Here is a 14,316-nt window from a genome sequence, read left to right as displayed (position 1 = left end):
TGTAGATAACCAGCTTCCGCAGCTGTCGTCTTAAGCAGTGTAAATGCTCTTTAGAAATAAATGCATTGAATAGGATTTGGTTCAGAATACAAGACTTCCTGACGTCTGATTCGCGCTTACCATAGTTAATAACAACGATTATGGCATTGACCGTAAAAAGATACTAGGGTAATAAGCTTTTGTAACGTTAATGAGCTGAACAAGCCTTCAATCGCATTAGATGAGTGAGATATGAATAACGGATTCTTTAACACTTGTTTCCACTGTTTTGTTCCTAGCTTGTAGAAGCTGCTTGATTGAAAGTTTCCCATGAGATTAGAAAGAGTCTGTCAAAAGTTTCTAATGAAAATGAACATTCGTGGTTAATAAAATGAATTACATGCTTTATTCCAAAGCCTTTACATTGCGACCCCAGCATCCCAGCCCGATTTTGTCTTCGGATCAAAGTTAACCTTGTTTGTGTACGAAATGATACAATTTCCTACTTTGTTTAGTGCATATTGTGTGCGTTTTACCCTTTGTGAAAGGATCAAGCTCTTCTTAAGCCGAGACATTTTAGAAATTTGTATGCATTTCCTAGCAAAACGAGAATGTATCAGTTTCATGTACTACAAGTAATTGATAGATATCTTCACGAAAGCAAGAAAATTCCACCTCAGTTCATTGGCAACCACGCCAATGATTCGATGATGTTAACTGTGTTTATCTCCATTCCATTATCTTTGCATACCGCAAACAAATCATGAACATCATAGGCCTAAACTGTATGCTGCAGTCCACACCGCCCTGTAATATTTTCAAAACGATGCTGATATCATCGAGTGGATTATTTCGTTGTGTTCTAGATAACTTGTCCGCAATCTGATAACAGTACATGCAATTAATCTATTGAAGATGAAAACACATTTTTAGTAATGTTTAATTGTATTCTTTGAGTCGCATTCGATCAGAGGTCTGGACACTGGCAGGGTTCACACTCGGTCGTGTGTTTATCCTTCGGCAGCTACTTTACGTTGCAGCTCACAAAAATCCACCCTTAACAATCGCATTACTCTGATATAGATTGTAAAAACGCAGTTGCTTCGAAATCGGGTATCCAATATTTTGTTAGGCCGGAATTCATGTCGTAAAAGAATGGGAAGTGCCGTTATCGTAAAGGATTCGTACAAACGATATAGTTGTTAAACGTCTGTGCAGCTTGCTACCAGTGCAAAGCTATTGCATTTGCAGATTATGTTTAGGCGTGACGCCCACCCATATGCGCTTAGCATGTAAGAAAGAAGACTTCACATCGTGTAGCAGATAAACCTATTGATAGAGTTTGAGCATGTTTACAGTTAATGATCCATATGCAAAGCCTTTGATGCAGACGGCAATCGTTCGGAGAGTATTGTGCTCGAATGGGAATAATTGCGCATTAAGAACCTAGTACAAAAATCTGTTTTCGTGCACTTAAACAGCTTGGCTCGCATTTAAATCCAACTGTAAAACGGTTTTGAAAATAAAGATAACAATATCTGGAGAAAATAAACAGTCTTTGCTTTGAACTTTTTCAAACAGGTTGCGTGTTTTGGGATCTTCAATCGTGACGTTTATAAATTTGCGGCCACCGTGCAGACTTTCTTGTGCCCGATCGATGAATTTTCCAAATCAGTGATTCCTTGTTTCCCAAAACGATTTTGCGATCTGTAGTTTTTCTCGTCATGTTAATTTTTGTTTTTATTTCTTACAAAAGAAAGCGAAATTCAGATTGAATATTGCAGACATTAGATTCTTTTGCACTACCGCTAGAAGCGGCAAGATGAAATTATTATAAACTTGTCTGTTGCGAGCGTTTTAGAAAAACATATATACTTAACACTCTCCGTTTTAATGTTGCAGATCTCATCATTTTTGTCCGATAGGTGCATATAATATTTATTTCCAGTTCCGTTTGACTGGAAACAAAGGTTTTATTCCGTAAGGTCTCTTAGCAATAATCTTATCCGCGTAATGGTATTTCTATGTAAGTTACATCTTCCTAATGTTTCCTTTGATTAATTTTAGTTCCTGGTCAACCTAAAAGCGTTGTTGCCAGGGCAATGGGAGCAAGATCAATATCTGTCTCATGGACTGAACCAACGTACCACGGAAGTGGCCTAGACGTGTATGAAGTGCAATACGAGTCAAGTTTTGGTCGTTTCAACAAGACTGCTGAATTTGGCTCAAAGTCACTTGTCCTTACTGGATTATCCCCGTATACACAATATACAGTTTATGTATTGGCCAAGTCGTTCAGTGGCATAGGACCACCATCCGAGCCACAAAAAGTAACGACGTTCGAAGACAGTAAGTCTACTTGTATAGTTTAAATATCATGAGTGAATGCTCTTTCTAAGGGTCTCTAAACGATTGTAAATATATGTGGTCGCAGAAAATATGCCCATTGTCTGCTTTGAGAGCCACTAATAGGGGAATATCTGCTAAGTTTTCGTATTCTTCCTTCCTGATATTTGCAAACACTACTATCTGCTATTTATAACAAAGAGCTTACTGCTTGAAGATACTAGTTGTCCTTCTCAAGAAAAAATCCTTGCATTAAAGAAAACTATATTCATTGTTGTTTAAGGTTGTGAATAATTTGATCGCTGACTCAATTTTTTCTTGAAGAACCAACCGGACCACCCCAAAGTGCCCGTGCCCGGCCGAGAAGCTCTACATCGATCAAAGTGTTCTGGCAACCCCCTCTTCCTCGTCACCAAAACGGAATTATCAATGGCTACAATATCATGTATACTCCTATCAGAGATGCAACACCTGCTGTACTTTCAGTTGATGGAGCCCAAAGGTCTGCTCTTTTGACTGGCCTGCGTAAATACACTAAATACACCATTTGGGTAACAGCAAAAAATTCGAAAGGAGAGGGACCACCGACAAATAAATTTGAGCTTTTCACGGACGAAGATGGTATGCTGTTTTTGTTATATCTTCCCGATGTACTTGAGTATTTGATGGTGCCTCATTAGCTCATTGAATCAGAATTTATCATTATGTTTGGTAAAAGCTGCTTTGTTTTTTATTTTCACATTAAGAATACGCTTTTGGGTTTTTTGACCAGTACCTCAAGTAAATTCCTGCAACTTTGACGCATATGTTAAACGTAAATAACAATGAAACATAAATACATTTGTTTTGCAGTGCCAGAGGGTGCTCCAAGAGATATTCTAGCCCAGGCTTTGAATGATTCCGCGTTGTCTGTGAGCTGGCAAGAACCAATTGAAAAGAGTGGAAGAATTCGAGGGTATTTTGTGTATTATTTACCAGTCACCGATGACTATCAGGTTATTCCCGACAAGACCCTCCCATTTTCCTACGATGCAGACAGCTCTCAAGATCGCGTAAGTAGTGGCTGTTTATCTTTTGTTGCGCGTGAAATTTATTCTTAGATGCGAGGATAGCTCAGTGGCTAGAGGCGCTGACTACAGATCATAAGGCCGGTGGTTCGAGGCCCTGGCACGACCTAACTTTCACGTAGTGTGGGGAGAGTCGCCAGCTCTCTGTAGTTTTAGGTCTAGGAGTCCCGAGGTGTGGTCACATCGAGAGGAAGGACCAGGACACTGCTCGATCAGCACAACTTCTCAGTGCTCCTACCTTCGGATGCTAGGAAGCGAATGCAAATACAAATTCGTTGTATTCACAAATGTCTTTATAAACTAATAATATCTTAAAAGAATCTTTGAACGCTTAGCGAAGTTATCCTATTTTTAACATTCAATGGTGCTCGTTGAGAGCATAATATTAATGAAAAGTTGTGCAAAGCATTTTATAGTGACACACTGCTGCAAATGTAAGTTATATGAAGTCCAATATTTAGCTAGAAGTATTGAAATACGCTGAAAATTAAATTAATTTCTGTCTTGCAGCACGCAGTTGTTGTTAAAAATGTGGAGCCTTCAACGACGTACCGTATCACCGTTGCTGCATACACTTTAAAGGGTGATGGGGCTCGAAGCCATGCTGTTTACGTTAAGACCCCAAAGCGTCTGCCCCCAGCCCCGGTGATCAGGCGAACTACATTACTCAGCAAAACGGGCACGAGTCTCAAACTAGTCTGGAGGCCAAGGATGGCCGTACTTAGATATAAGATTGTATATGGCAAAACCATTTCTCAATACGACAGCCTAGCTGGTGAACGGACAGTTTACGTCAGTGTCTCGAATAGAACCAAGATATTTAACGACCTGGACTATGGTGTTTGGTATTGCTTCAAAGTGTCAGCTGAAACTACAACAGATTGGTCATCAGAAGCACAGACTTGGGTGAAAATGCCCGATGGAAAGCCGACTGGGCCACCGTTAAATGTACGTGCAGTAACCGGGTCGGCTTCTTCAATTAAAGTCACATGGGAGTCACCTGATCCATGGCAGCGTAATGGAAAAATCACCAAGTATGTTGTGAGATATAAGAAAGTGACTGGAGGAGAAACTATGCGAAAGACGTTAACAGCGGGTTCTAGTGATACGCGTCTCGAAATGATTGTCGAGGATCTCCAAGTGAACACGATGTATTTGTTCAGTGTCCGTGCTTTCACCTCTGTCGGACCAGGCCCTTCAAGCTTGGAAGTGAGATCGCAGACAGATGATCAAAGTATGAACTTTGTTAATTCAGTTGCATACTTTTTATTTATATAAATATATAAATATATATAGTTGAAAACTTTTCTGTTAAAGGTAGTGAGTGTGTCCTTACAAGTAGCATGCTTCAAAGGAAGGTGTAAGTTGGTTTGAACCAATCAAAGACAATTAGGTTGGTCTTAACCAATCACCTAGCAATAACAGTTGAACTCATGTCAGCCTTTCATTGGCAGCTTTAACTGCAATCTGTATGAACACGCTGCCTTCAAAATGAGATGCAAATCTGTATACTTTGTGTAGTGGCCACAGCATGGGTCAGTTTCAACTTTTGAGAGACACTAGACACATGTTTTTCATGCATTTCGGTGAACACAGCATTCACAAACGTGCACCCATAGATTATCATGGCTATTGTCTGCTACATTATTTTCTATTGGGACATGAAAGATAAAGTTGTGCATGTGTTTAACATGTTCAGACATTTCTTTTTACTATGGCTTTTTGTTATTTTCTTATGACCTCCTAATAGCCGATATCTAGATCTCTTGTTGAGCACTTTGTGACTTCACAATCCATATTGTTAAAAACACCAGTTTCTCCACCATCCTTTGAATTTTATCTATTGCCTTAATGAATATTCGATTTTGTTTCATTACTAATGGCAGTCACATTTTTGAGCTTAATAATTCCTCTCCTGCAGAGTTACCCGTCGTTCCATCAGTGGAGATTGGTGATGTGACCAGTGATTCAGTATATGTTGAATGGAAGCAACCTTCACAAGCTTCCGAATTCAAAATAATTGGCTACAAGGTACTTGCCTTTTGCAATATCTATTTCCTATTCAACTGCCAATAATTTAGCAATAAAAATGTTTTTCAAGTAACTTGTGTCTGTTTTTATGCCTCGGATATATTCTGGAGTTCAAATGAACGGCTGTCGTGCGATTAACGACTGGGAAAATGTTTTCATAAGCAAAAAAATCACATTTACAACTCCTAGGCCACGCCCTGCTTTCATTGTTTGTTTGTTTGTTTGTTTGTTTGTCTGTTTGTGGCATATCTTTACGTCTTGGCTCATAGGTCATAGGAAGGATAAACAATTTTCTTGATTCTGTGTTGAGACAAGATATCTTTCGACTTATCAATGTTTTCAACAGTTTTGTATTTTTCTTTTAAGTTAGAAAATTTTTTCGATGAAAAGATAAAGAGTCCAGAAATCATGATAAATTTTAGTGTTGACGAGCATCGTGTGAACAATAAAATTCAAAGCGGCGTTTGAAAGGGGAAGAATAAAGCGGCCCTGTCGATATCAAACTGGTTAAAGAACCTACTTCCATATTTGTCAGTGCTCTCATGTACAGATCCTTTTTTTAGCTAATTTATGCTCTTCTGATATTCCCAAGGTCTCAGTGGCGGGCTCCCGATCATACAGAGATGAAACAAGCACGATCAAAACGGTTAGCAGCTTTGCTGAAAAGCAAATCACACCTCCTGCCACCTCGGCCTTCTTTGGAAACCTTCAGGCTTTTCTCCACTACACCGTCTCCGTCAGGATTAATACAACTGTCGGCATAGGGCAACGTACTGTTGCTAACTTCAAAACAAATAGTGCTGGTAAGTTTACACACCTACAACACATTACATTCTTGTAGCTACATCATTGATCCGAATCGATTGAATTTAAGATAATCAAGAGAGACTGACTGCCAAAAATGTTGATTATCTTTAAAAAATTTTTCATTGGAAGCTTACCTGTGAACCTCGGATCGGTCTTTTTAAACGTCATAATATTCAACGATTTTCTACCGGAGATAGCGTTATGTTTGACAATTATTTGAAGTTGCATTTATTGTTTTTCAGCTATCGTGTTTTCATTCCTTCAGCGTATTCTGTTCATCTTAAGTGCTTAATGTAGCATCAGTAATCATTTAATCATCTTTCGCCATCGAGCACTATATGACAGACAGGTAAAACAGTGATTTTTTATAAGCTGTTCTATACGTTGTGAAGTTTTCAGCCATAAAATTATTAATGGTTATTGCGTTTGTAGCCCCACCAGCAGCCGAGCCCCCTAGAAGTGTGCAAATTGTGAAGAACAACCTCATATCAGTGGTTTTGTCGCCTGCTTCAGACATTAATGGGCCAATAGCGTAAGCGCTTCTTGTATTTTATGTTCACCATTTTAGAATACTACAAAAGTTTTCGAGTCAAGGAATTGTCAGTTAACCTATTTAGTTTTTGTATATACAAAATATTATATAAACAAGTTCAATGTATTCAATCTGAAAAAACTTTATTATATCACCATTTTGAAATATATTAGTTCTCATTTCGGGTTAGTGTATCGAAACCGTTAAAAGTCGCAATGCTTAGTTTTTAGATAAAATATTTCACACACCTGTTTAAATGGCAACCTTAATGATCAACAGGTTCTACCATTTGTGTGTCTTGGATCTCGGAGAAAAAAGCGGCACCTCAGCTGGAGTGAGAAAAAGACGATCCTCTATAAAAACACAAACATACGTAACTGCAGAACTGAAACCAGCAGAACTTCCTCGGGGTATTTTAGTTGGAGAAGGAAACAAGATTGGGGGTTATAAAAACAAGAAACTCAGTCCTGGTCACACATACAGACTATTTGTTAATGTACACGTAAGACAAGGTTCCAGATACGTCAACAGAACAAGCCCAGTCACAGACTCTGTCTTTTTACCCATGCCTGAGCCAGACAAGAAAGTTACAAATGCTAAACAGGAAGGCTCCGCCGCGTCCAATTCTGGCGGTGGTAGTAATGGCATTTTGATCGGTGTTATCGTAATTGGTGTCATCTTTGTCCTGTTGATTATTGGCGCTGTGACATTTTTCATAAGGTTTGTCCAAATTGTTGTGTATTCTAGGTTTAGGACAGCGTTTAACGCTTCTTTTATTAAAGAAATCTTATTAGGGTTTGCTAAAGGCTAGGTTCAGGGCCTTAGGACATTTACAAAATAAACGGATGTTCATAATTTTGGTATTGGGATATTTGCCAATCATAACATATACCTAGCACTGCATATTATCCTCCATTCCTCATGTCTCTAGGGTCATATTCCATTCTGCCATCCAATCAACCAACGGCTGTATCCAAAGCACATTATGCCTCCCTCTATTATGATATATGTATTTTCTGAGCTCTTTCTTATTTCTCTCTACAGCCAGTGTTAACTGCAGTGTTGCACTGCTGTTTTTTTTGAAAAATTTATCAGCATAACTGTACAACAAATATGCATTATGTTTTTCTCCTCTGTAGAAGACGAAAGCCCAGTCCACCGCGCGACGAGGAATCCAGCAAAATCCTCCTTCAGAAGAAAAGTGGTTCAGTCAGATATGACAAACCTAAGGATTTAGTTGAAATGCATCGTATGACGTATCCAACAGTTGAAATGATGAGCCACCCACCAATTCCCGTAGAAGAATTCGCAAAACAACTGGATCTTCTCAAAACTGAAGACTTTGAACAGTTTATTCAAGAGTTCGAGGTAATTGCCTTAAGGACGCTTTCGATTTAGCTTGATGCTCATCAGTCTAGTTGTGTTTTTATTGTCGATCAAAAGTCTGCTTCAGTGCATTTTCTTTCTGAATCATTTATTTAATCGTGTGTTTTACCTAAAAGTGTTGTTTTTTATGTAAGGTAGTTGTGAATGATAATTAGTTTCATTGTAAATTTGAAACTTAGATTGTGATGCAATTTCCTTTTAGTCCATTAAACCTGGTGAGAAGCCTATTTCAGAGGAATCAAATCAACCATACAACAAGTTGAAAAATAGATATCCAAATCTTCTTGCTTGTAAGTCGCCTTTTCATGTCAATCTTTTATTAAAAAGTGTTTTATGATATTATTTTTGGCTTTTGATACTTCATAAAGTTTCCTTAGCAACTGTTACCTGATGAGCTGGTGTTTGTGTCTATGCACCATTTCTACTCTTGGTTTACAGTATAGAACCGTTTTAAGTTGCTACTCCAAGTTTGATGTATCATTGGGCAATTTTTCCTTTTCATTATTTACAATTTATATGTTGTGAATTGCATCGCTCATATAAAGGCACTAAAAGGTTTCCCATGAAGTAAACATTTTTTCTTTTTCTAGACGACAAGACACGAGTAGTTCTGTCATCAACTGGTGAACCTGGCTCAGATTATCTCAACGGAAATTATATTGATGTAAGTTTAATCTATTGGTTCCTTCAAAATTCTGTAGGTGTGGACTTTTACCAGTCTTGGATAACAAGGTTTGACACGAAGACTGGTATGCCCATTTGCTATATGATGGATTTTGTTCTGCAGCTTACCACTGAGATAGTCTTTTGTTCTTTAGCTTACATAGGTGCAGCTCTGAATTTCTATTTTTTTGATCGATGATTCTAATTTTTTAAGTAACATAATTAATCTCCTCAGCATCCAGAGCTGGTATGTAGAGGTGTTTGTTTTAAAGGTAATTATATTAAAGATGTGCCTTTTATTTTTAAGGGTTACCGCAAAGAAAGAGCATACATAGCAACTCAAGGACCAATGGAAAATACGGTGGCAGATTTTTGGAGAGCTTGCTGGGAAAACAACACACGAACGATTGTTATGATGACTAAACTAGAAGAAAGAGGAAGGGTGAGTTTGATAAGTACTTATTTTAAAAGGACACGGTTTCTTCAAAAGGGGCCCTCTTGCCTCTGAAAGCCGTCAGCCTGTTTTGATCGAAAAGGAATTTTAAAGAATATATATGCAATGTTTAGGTTGCACGCTTTTGGTGCACAGAAAAAGGCGGTTTTAAGCTGCTTCTCTGATTTTCACGCATAATGCGATCATCAGGCAACTTTATGTTCTTGTTCAGGCGTCAGGCAACATGCAATGTTCAAGTCAATCACTCTGCCACCAAAAGGTATCATGACCAGTTATTTTAAACATCGTTCTAAGAACGCGTGAATATTTATTTGCAGAGTAAATGTGAGCAGTACTGGCCTAGTAACGACATTGCTAATTATGGACGAATCAGAGTCATGAAAATCGATCAACTGGAACTTGCAAACTACACGAAAAGGACATTCCAGATAGCCGAGGTTAGTATTCTTATAAGCAGGAACAGATGATTTTTCGACATTACTCGTATTGTCTTGTTACATGAAAGCAACTATGTAAGGAGTCCACAAATAAACCGAACGTATTTTCTCATCGTTATGATAGCAATTTCCCCATTTGATCAATTTAAAGTCTAGTGAAATAAATTTGCTTCCAACGAGTCACAGTTATAATCTGTATATGCCTTTTCTGTTCCTCAGGTTGACGGAAATGAAACGCGTGAGGTGAAGCAGTTCCAGTTCACAGCTTGGCCCGATCCAGGGGTGCCACGAAACCCAGCACCGCTACTCAAATTTATAAGAAGAGTCAAAAAGGAAAACGAAGAGGGATCTGGACCAATTATTGTCCACTGCAGGTAAACAGAAATATCTCTTAAATATCGTATTTGAATGGAACAAAAGCAGAGTGGATATTTTTCCTTAGTGCCAATGAGTTCCTTGTTGCAAGGCTATCATAACTGGGAGGAGAAGGGAGAAGGGAGAAGGGAGAAGGGAGAAGGGAGAAGGGAGAAGGGAGAAGGGAGAAGGGAGAAAGGGAGAAAGGGAGAAAGAGTGGGGGTTGGGAAGAAGATTTTAAATATTTGTGCAAAAAGATTATGGACCTTAGGTGGCATCTACAGATAGCAAAGCCTGTCAAAGGGCGGCATGTTATTGAAAAGTATGGTAGTGTTTCAGATCGTGTGAATGTTTTGTAGTAAACTTAACAGAAATGTACGATTCTTAAGTCCTTTTCCCTTGTTTCCATTACCATACACTGTTTTGCATAAATAACATCCATCATACAATTATAACCATTTTTTATAAATAACATCCATCATACAATGATAGCCTTTTTTATAAGTAACATCCAGCATACAATTATAGCCAATTTTTTATAAATAACATCCATCATACAATTATAGCTTAAGCTAAGTTAACCCTCTGCATTTTTAGTGCTGGTGTTGGAAGGACAGGCTGCTACATTGTAATTGATTCAATGCTGGAAAGGATCGACAGTGATAATACAGTAGATATTTATGGATATGTGACCATGCTTCGGTCGCAGCGAGATTTCATGGTTCAAAATGATGTAAGTGTTTCTTGTTTTTCCTGTGTCAATATTGGACATAGACCAACTCGAAGATTAAGTGGAACCTTTATGTGCTTTTATCTAAGGGTAGGAAGAATCCAAGGGTATCTCATAAATAGGGCTTAAATTTTTAAATCATATCGTCTTAACAATTCTGACATGCACGAGGATTCTGTTTTTGTTGCTCAAAAACTGGCATTTTAATGGTTCAAGTAACCCTAATACATAGTAAATGATTTCCTTTTACCTGTTTCTATAATTCAAATTATGATAAACGTGATTCTACTAATAGGCATCCGGGGATTGTCTTAAGGGGAGGGGCGCCTGTTTACAGTAGCATTATGTCAATGATTGACAGTATGTGGGAGCATATTGTCTTTTGACAGGAAACTAAAGTCAGATAACGAATGATTTGTTGATCAGTAATGACATCATCCAATGAGCAGTAATCACATCATCAGTTAACGTTCAGTGCAATTTCCAGTTTGCTCCTCCTTTACATTGCTGTATCCTAAACCAGGGAATTTTTTGGAATTTATGTAAAAAGATATGTATAAATTTATATATAAATAGCCGACGTTCATTTGCTTTGATAGGAGCAGTATATATTTGTCCATGATGCCGTCATGGATGCCATCGTATCAGGATCGACTGAGGTGGAGGAGAGTGAACTCGTCAACTATTTCAAAACACTGACAAGCCTTAACAAACGAGGCGGCGATGATTTAGAAGAAGATTTTAGGGTAATTAAGATTACCATTTTTACATACCAGTTAAATTTTGATCCATAAGATTGATAACAATTGTCAAGCAACCGTATTTGCTGTGTTCGGCCTTAATTGTAAAGCAGCTTTAAACAATATTAACTTTATTTCGTTTCAAATGCCTAGCTATATCAAATATTAGATTTATTTTTGGCACAGTGAAAACTCATGTTTTGCAAAACGTGCTAATTAAAGGCAACAGTGGCTTATTAAATATCACACTCATTGATTGGCCAATTGTTCATTAATAGACTGCTGAAGCCATTTAAGTTTCTTTCGATTGCTGTTAATGTTAAATTATATTTCTGTCGATTGCCTTTAAAGTAACCCACATAATACCGATTCTCCATGTAACATAGAATAACTTTGTTATTTGACATGTTTGGGTTTTCTCTATATCTTCTTCACGAAGTTTTTTATTTCCTTAGAAATTTTTCTGCTTGAAAATATAACGTGTCGTAGCACGTAATTCAGTAAATGTCGATGCTTTATTTGAACATTGGTCGTTAGTCAAGTCTATGTTATGATTATTTTCAAATAGGTTATTGTTGATGCAACAGTCCCGAACACTGGAAATTTCACATCAGCACATTTATCAATTAATAAGGAAAAGAATCGATGCCAGTCAATTGTTCCATGTAAGTGAATAATTATGTTTTCTTTATGTTCAAGTTGCAAAACCATTGCAAAAAAGTAAAAACAGACAAGTAAAACACTGTCAGCCAAATATTTAAAAAGGAATTCATTTAATAACGCTTACAGGTTAAAAATATTGATTATTTATATGTACTATAAGTATTATTTGATATATAAGTATTATTAAGGTACAAACGTTTATCCTTGTGTCGTTTTAAGTTTAGCTTTATATGATTTGTTTTTGCAGACGAATCAAATCGTGTCTGTCTACAACAGATTCGTAACCACGATGGATCCGATTACGTCAACGCAAGTTACATTGATGTAAGTTCGTCTTCAGTCAAGCATCGTTTTCAGCTTCGAGTTAATTCTCTTGTCTTCAGAATTTATACTAACGTACCTCTGCAGCTATTTACAATTTTTGTAACTTTCGTTAGACGTGGGTTTGATATTTTGAATTTAAATTTCCCTTTTTTTAAAACATGAATAAATGCCAGTATTAAATTGACAGCCAACAAGGCTAAAGGTTGACATTAAAGTAACAACTTAAAGTTAATGAATGCCAATGACCAGGTAGTTTATCAATAAGCTTGAGATTTTGTTTAAAAAAGCCAGCATTTCCAAGTTGATCAACTGTGATTTTGCTCATTAAATAACTGATTTAGGTATTTTATAGTACGAATGTCAGTCGAGGACTTTTCATAAATCACCCAATCTTTTAATAGTTGGTACAAACATCCTTCTTTGGCTCGGTAAACCTCGTTGGTATTTAAAACCGATGTTTATATGTGAATCTATTAGTGCATTGTAATGCATAGGCCTAATTTATTTGCTTTTATCGAATGTAGGGTTACAGAGAAAGGAAGGCATTCATAGCTTCTCAAGGCCCCAAAGAAGAAGACACTGAGGAGTTTTGGCGAATGATTATGGAACACAACTGCTCTATCATTGTCATGCTTACAAATCTAGAAGACAAAGGAAAGGTGAATGATACCTCAATATTAGTTTTCGATGATAGTTTGTGTTAGCTTGATGTTTCTGAGACGTTAATATGGAGTGATATCAGATTGAACCATTTCTGATGATGGAATGAGAACCAAACTAAGTTTTTCGCTTTTCTCACGGTTCCGCCAGGGAGCATACAACATCAAGTTTGACTGTAATTAAAAGGGTGCTGTTGTTGATCTCGCTGTTGTTAATTTTTATGGGCTTAGAGTTTTTAAGTTTGTATCCTAGTTTGCACGAGAGGAGTCCAGAAAGTTCAGGATTCAGCTAAAAAACTGGAAAATATACAAAAGAGATTTGATTTAGGGAACAGAGTTGAGAAAGTACAATATTGTAAGTTGCAGTTGCATCCGAAAAGAATGCCAAAGAAACAGCTCAAAGTCTAATATTCATTAATAAGAAAAATTGATTTCTTTAGAATGGAATTGTTTGTTTCGAACCTAGGCCCTTGGTGTATTGGCACTCTTCTTTCGAATGATCTTGAATGATAACTATGTTGACATCCCTGGATTATTTTTCTGTACATGAGAATAGAATGTTGGTATGCTTTTTAAACTTTCCCAGGAGCAGTTATCCAAAAGTAGTTTTCGCAGCTTAAAGGCTGTTTCTCTAGAGTTGACAAGGAGATCCCACCCGATCCCTTCTTTTGCCGCTCTATTCTGTCGTTCTTTTTATAATCCCTTGCAATGTGTTGGGCGTAATTCTTGCCTAAACATGTGGCATTGTATTCTGGAAGTTGCCGTTCTTGAGGTGAAGATATATCATTAGATTTAACCATTTGTAAACATTTATTGATCATGATATTTATTTCTAATCCTGTGTTTGCCCTGCTCTAGGAAATGTGTCACAAGTACTGGCCAACTGAGAAATCGGAAAGGTATTTCTATTACGTCATCGAACCTGTAAACGAGACCAGACATGCGCACTTTTGTGTTAGAGAGTTCAAAGTAATGGATGCGAGGGTGAGTCGATTGAAATCTTTCAATGCGTTTTAATCTCGCTTCTTTGTAATAATCCCAAAATTAAATTTTGAATTGTAGATAAATATCCCATGTCTGTTAGCAAATCACAATGTATTATTTCAAATTCTTCTCGGCCGTTATATTTAATTGCCAAATACAT

General features: G+C 37.3%; 1 protein-coding gene across 2 annotated transcripts in view; it reads left to right on the top strand.

Annotated features, from left to right (window-relative positions):
- Positions 1–14,316, top strand: part of LOC148959811 (receptor-type tyrosine-protein phosphatase delta-like) — a 36,702-nt gene that overhangs the window by 20,154 nt on the left and 2,232 nt on the right. For both annotated transcript variants that reach the window (XM_089109634.1, XM_089109633.1), the window contains 20 exons: positions 2,047–2,328; positions 2,650–2,946; positions 3,178–3,377; positions 3,903–4,626; positions 5,314–5,423; positions 6,016–6,226; positions 6,663–6,762; positions 7,042–7,482; positions 7,902–8,130; positions 8,351–8,438; positions 8,739–8,812; positions 9,119–9,253; positions 9,583–9,702; positions 9,922–10,076; positions 10,654–10,789; positions 11,386–11,532; positions 12,095–12,191; positions 12,437–12,513; positions 13,038–13,172; positions 14,031–14,156. In XM_089109634.1, the coding sequence (XP_088965760.1) occupies positions 2,047–2,328; positions 2,650–2,946; positions 3,178–3,377; positions 3,903–4,626; positions 5,314–5,423; positions 6,016–6,226; positions 6,663–6,762; positions 7,042–7,482; positions 7,902–8,130; positions 8,351–8,438; positions 8,739–8,812; positions 9,119–9,253; positions 9,583–9,702; positions 9,922–10,076; positions 10,654–10,789; positions 11,386–11,532; positions 12,095–12,191; positions 12,437–12,513; positions 13,038–13,172; positions 14,031–14,156 (3,884 nt within the window). The remainder of the gene's footprint in view (positions 1–2,046; positions 2,329–2,649; positions 2,947–3,177; positions 3,378–3,902; positions 4,627–5,313; positions 5,424–6,015; positions 6,227–6,662; positions 6,763–7,041; positions 7,483–7,901; positions 8,131–8,350; positions 8,439–8,738; positions 8,813–9,118; positions 9,254–9,582; positions 9,703–9,921; positions 10,077–10,653; positions 10,790–11,385; positions 11,533–12,094; positions 12,192–12,436; positions 12,514–13,037; positions 13,173–14,030; positions 14,157–14,316) is intronic.

Source organism: Rhopilema esculentum, chromosome 8 (assembly GCF_057945365.1).
Source record: "Rhopilema esculentum isolate cy_ngs chromosome 8, ASM5794536v1, whole genome shotgun sequence".
In the NCBI taxonomy this organism is placed as follows: Eukaryota; Metazoa; Cnidaria; class Scyphozoa; order Rhizostomeae; family Rhizostomatidae; genus Rhopilema; species Rhopilema esculentum.
This window is presented reverse-complemented; position numbering and strand designations above follow the sequence as displayed.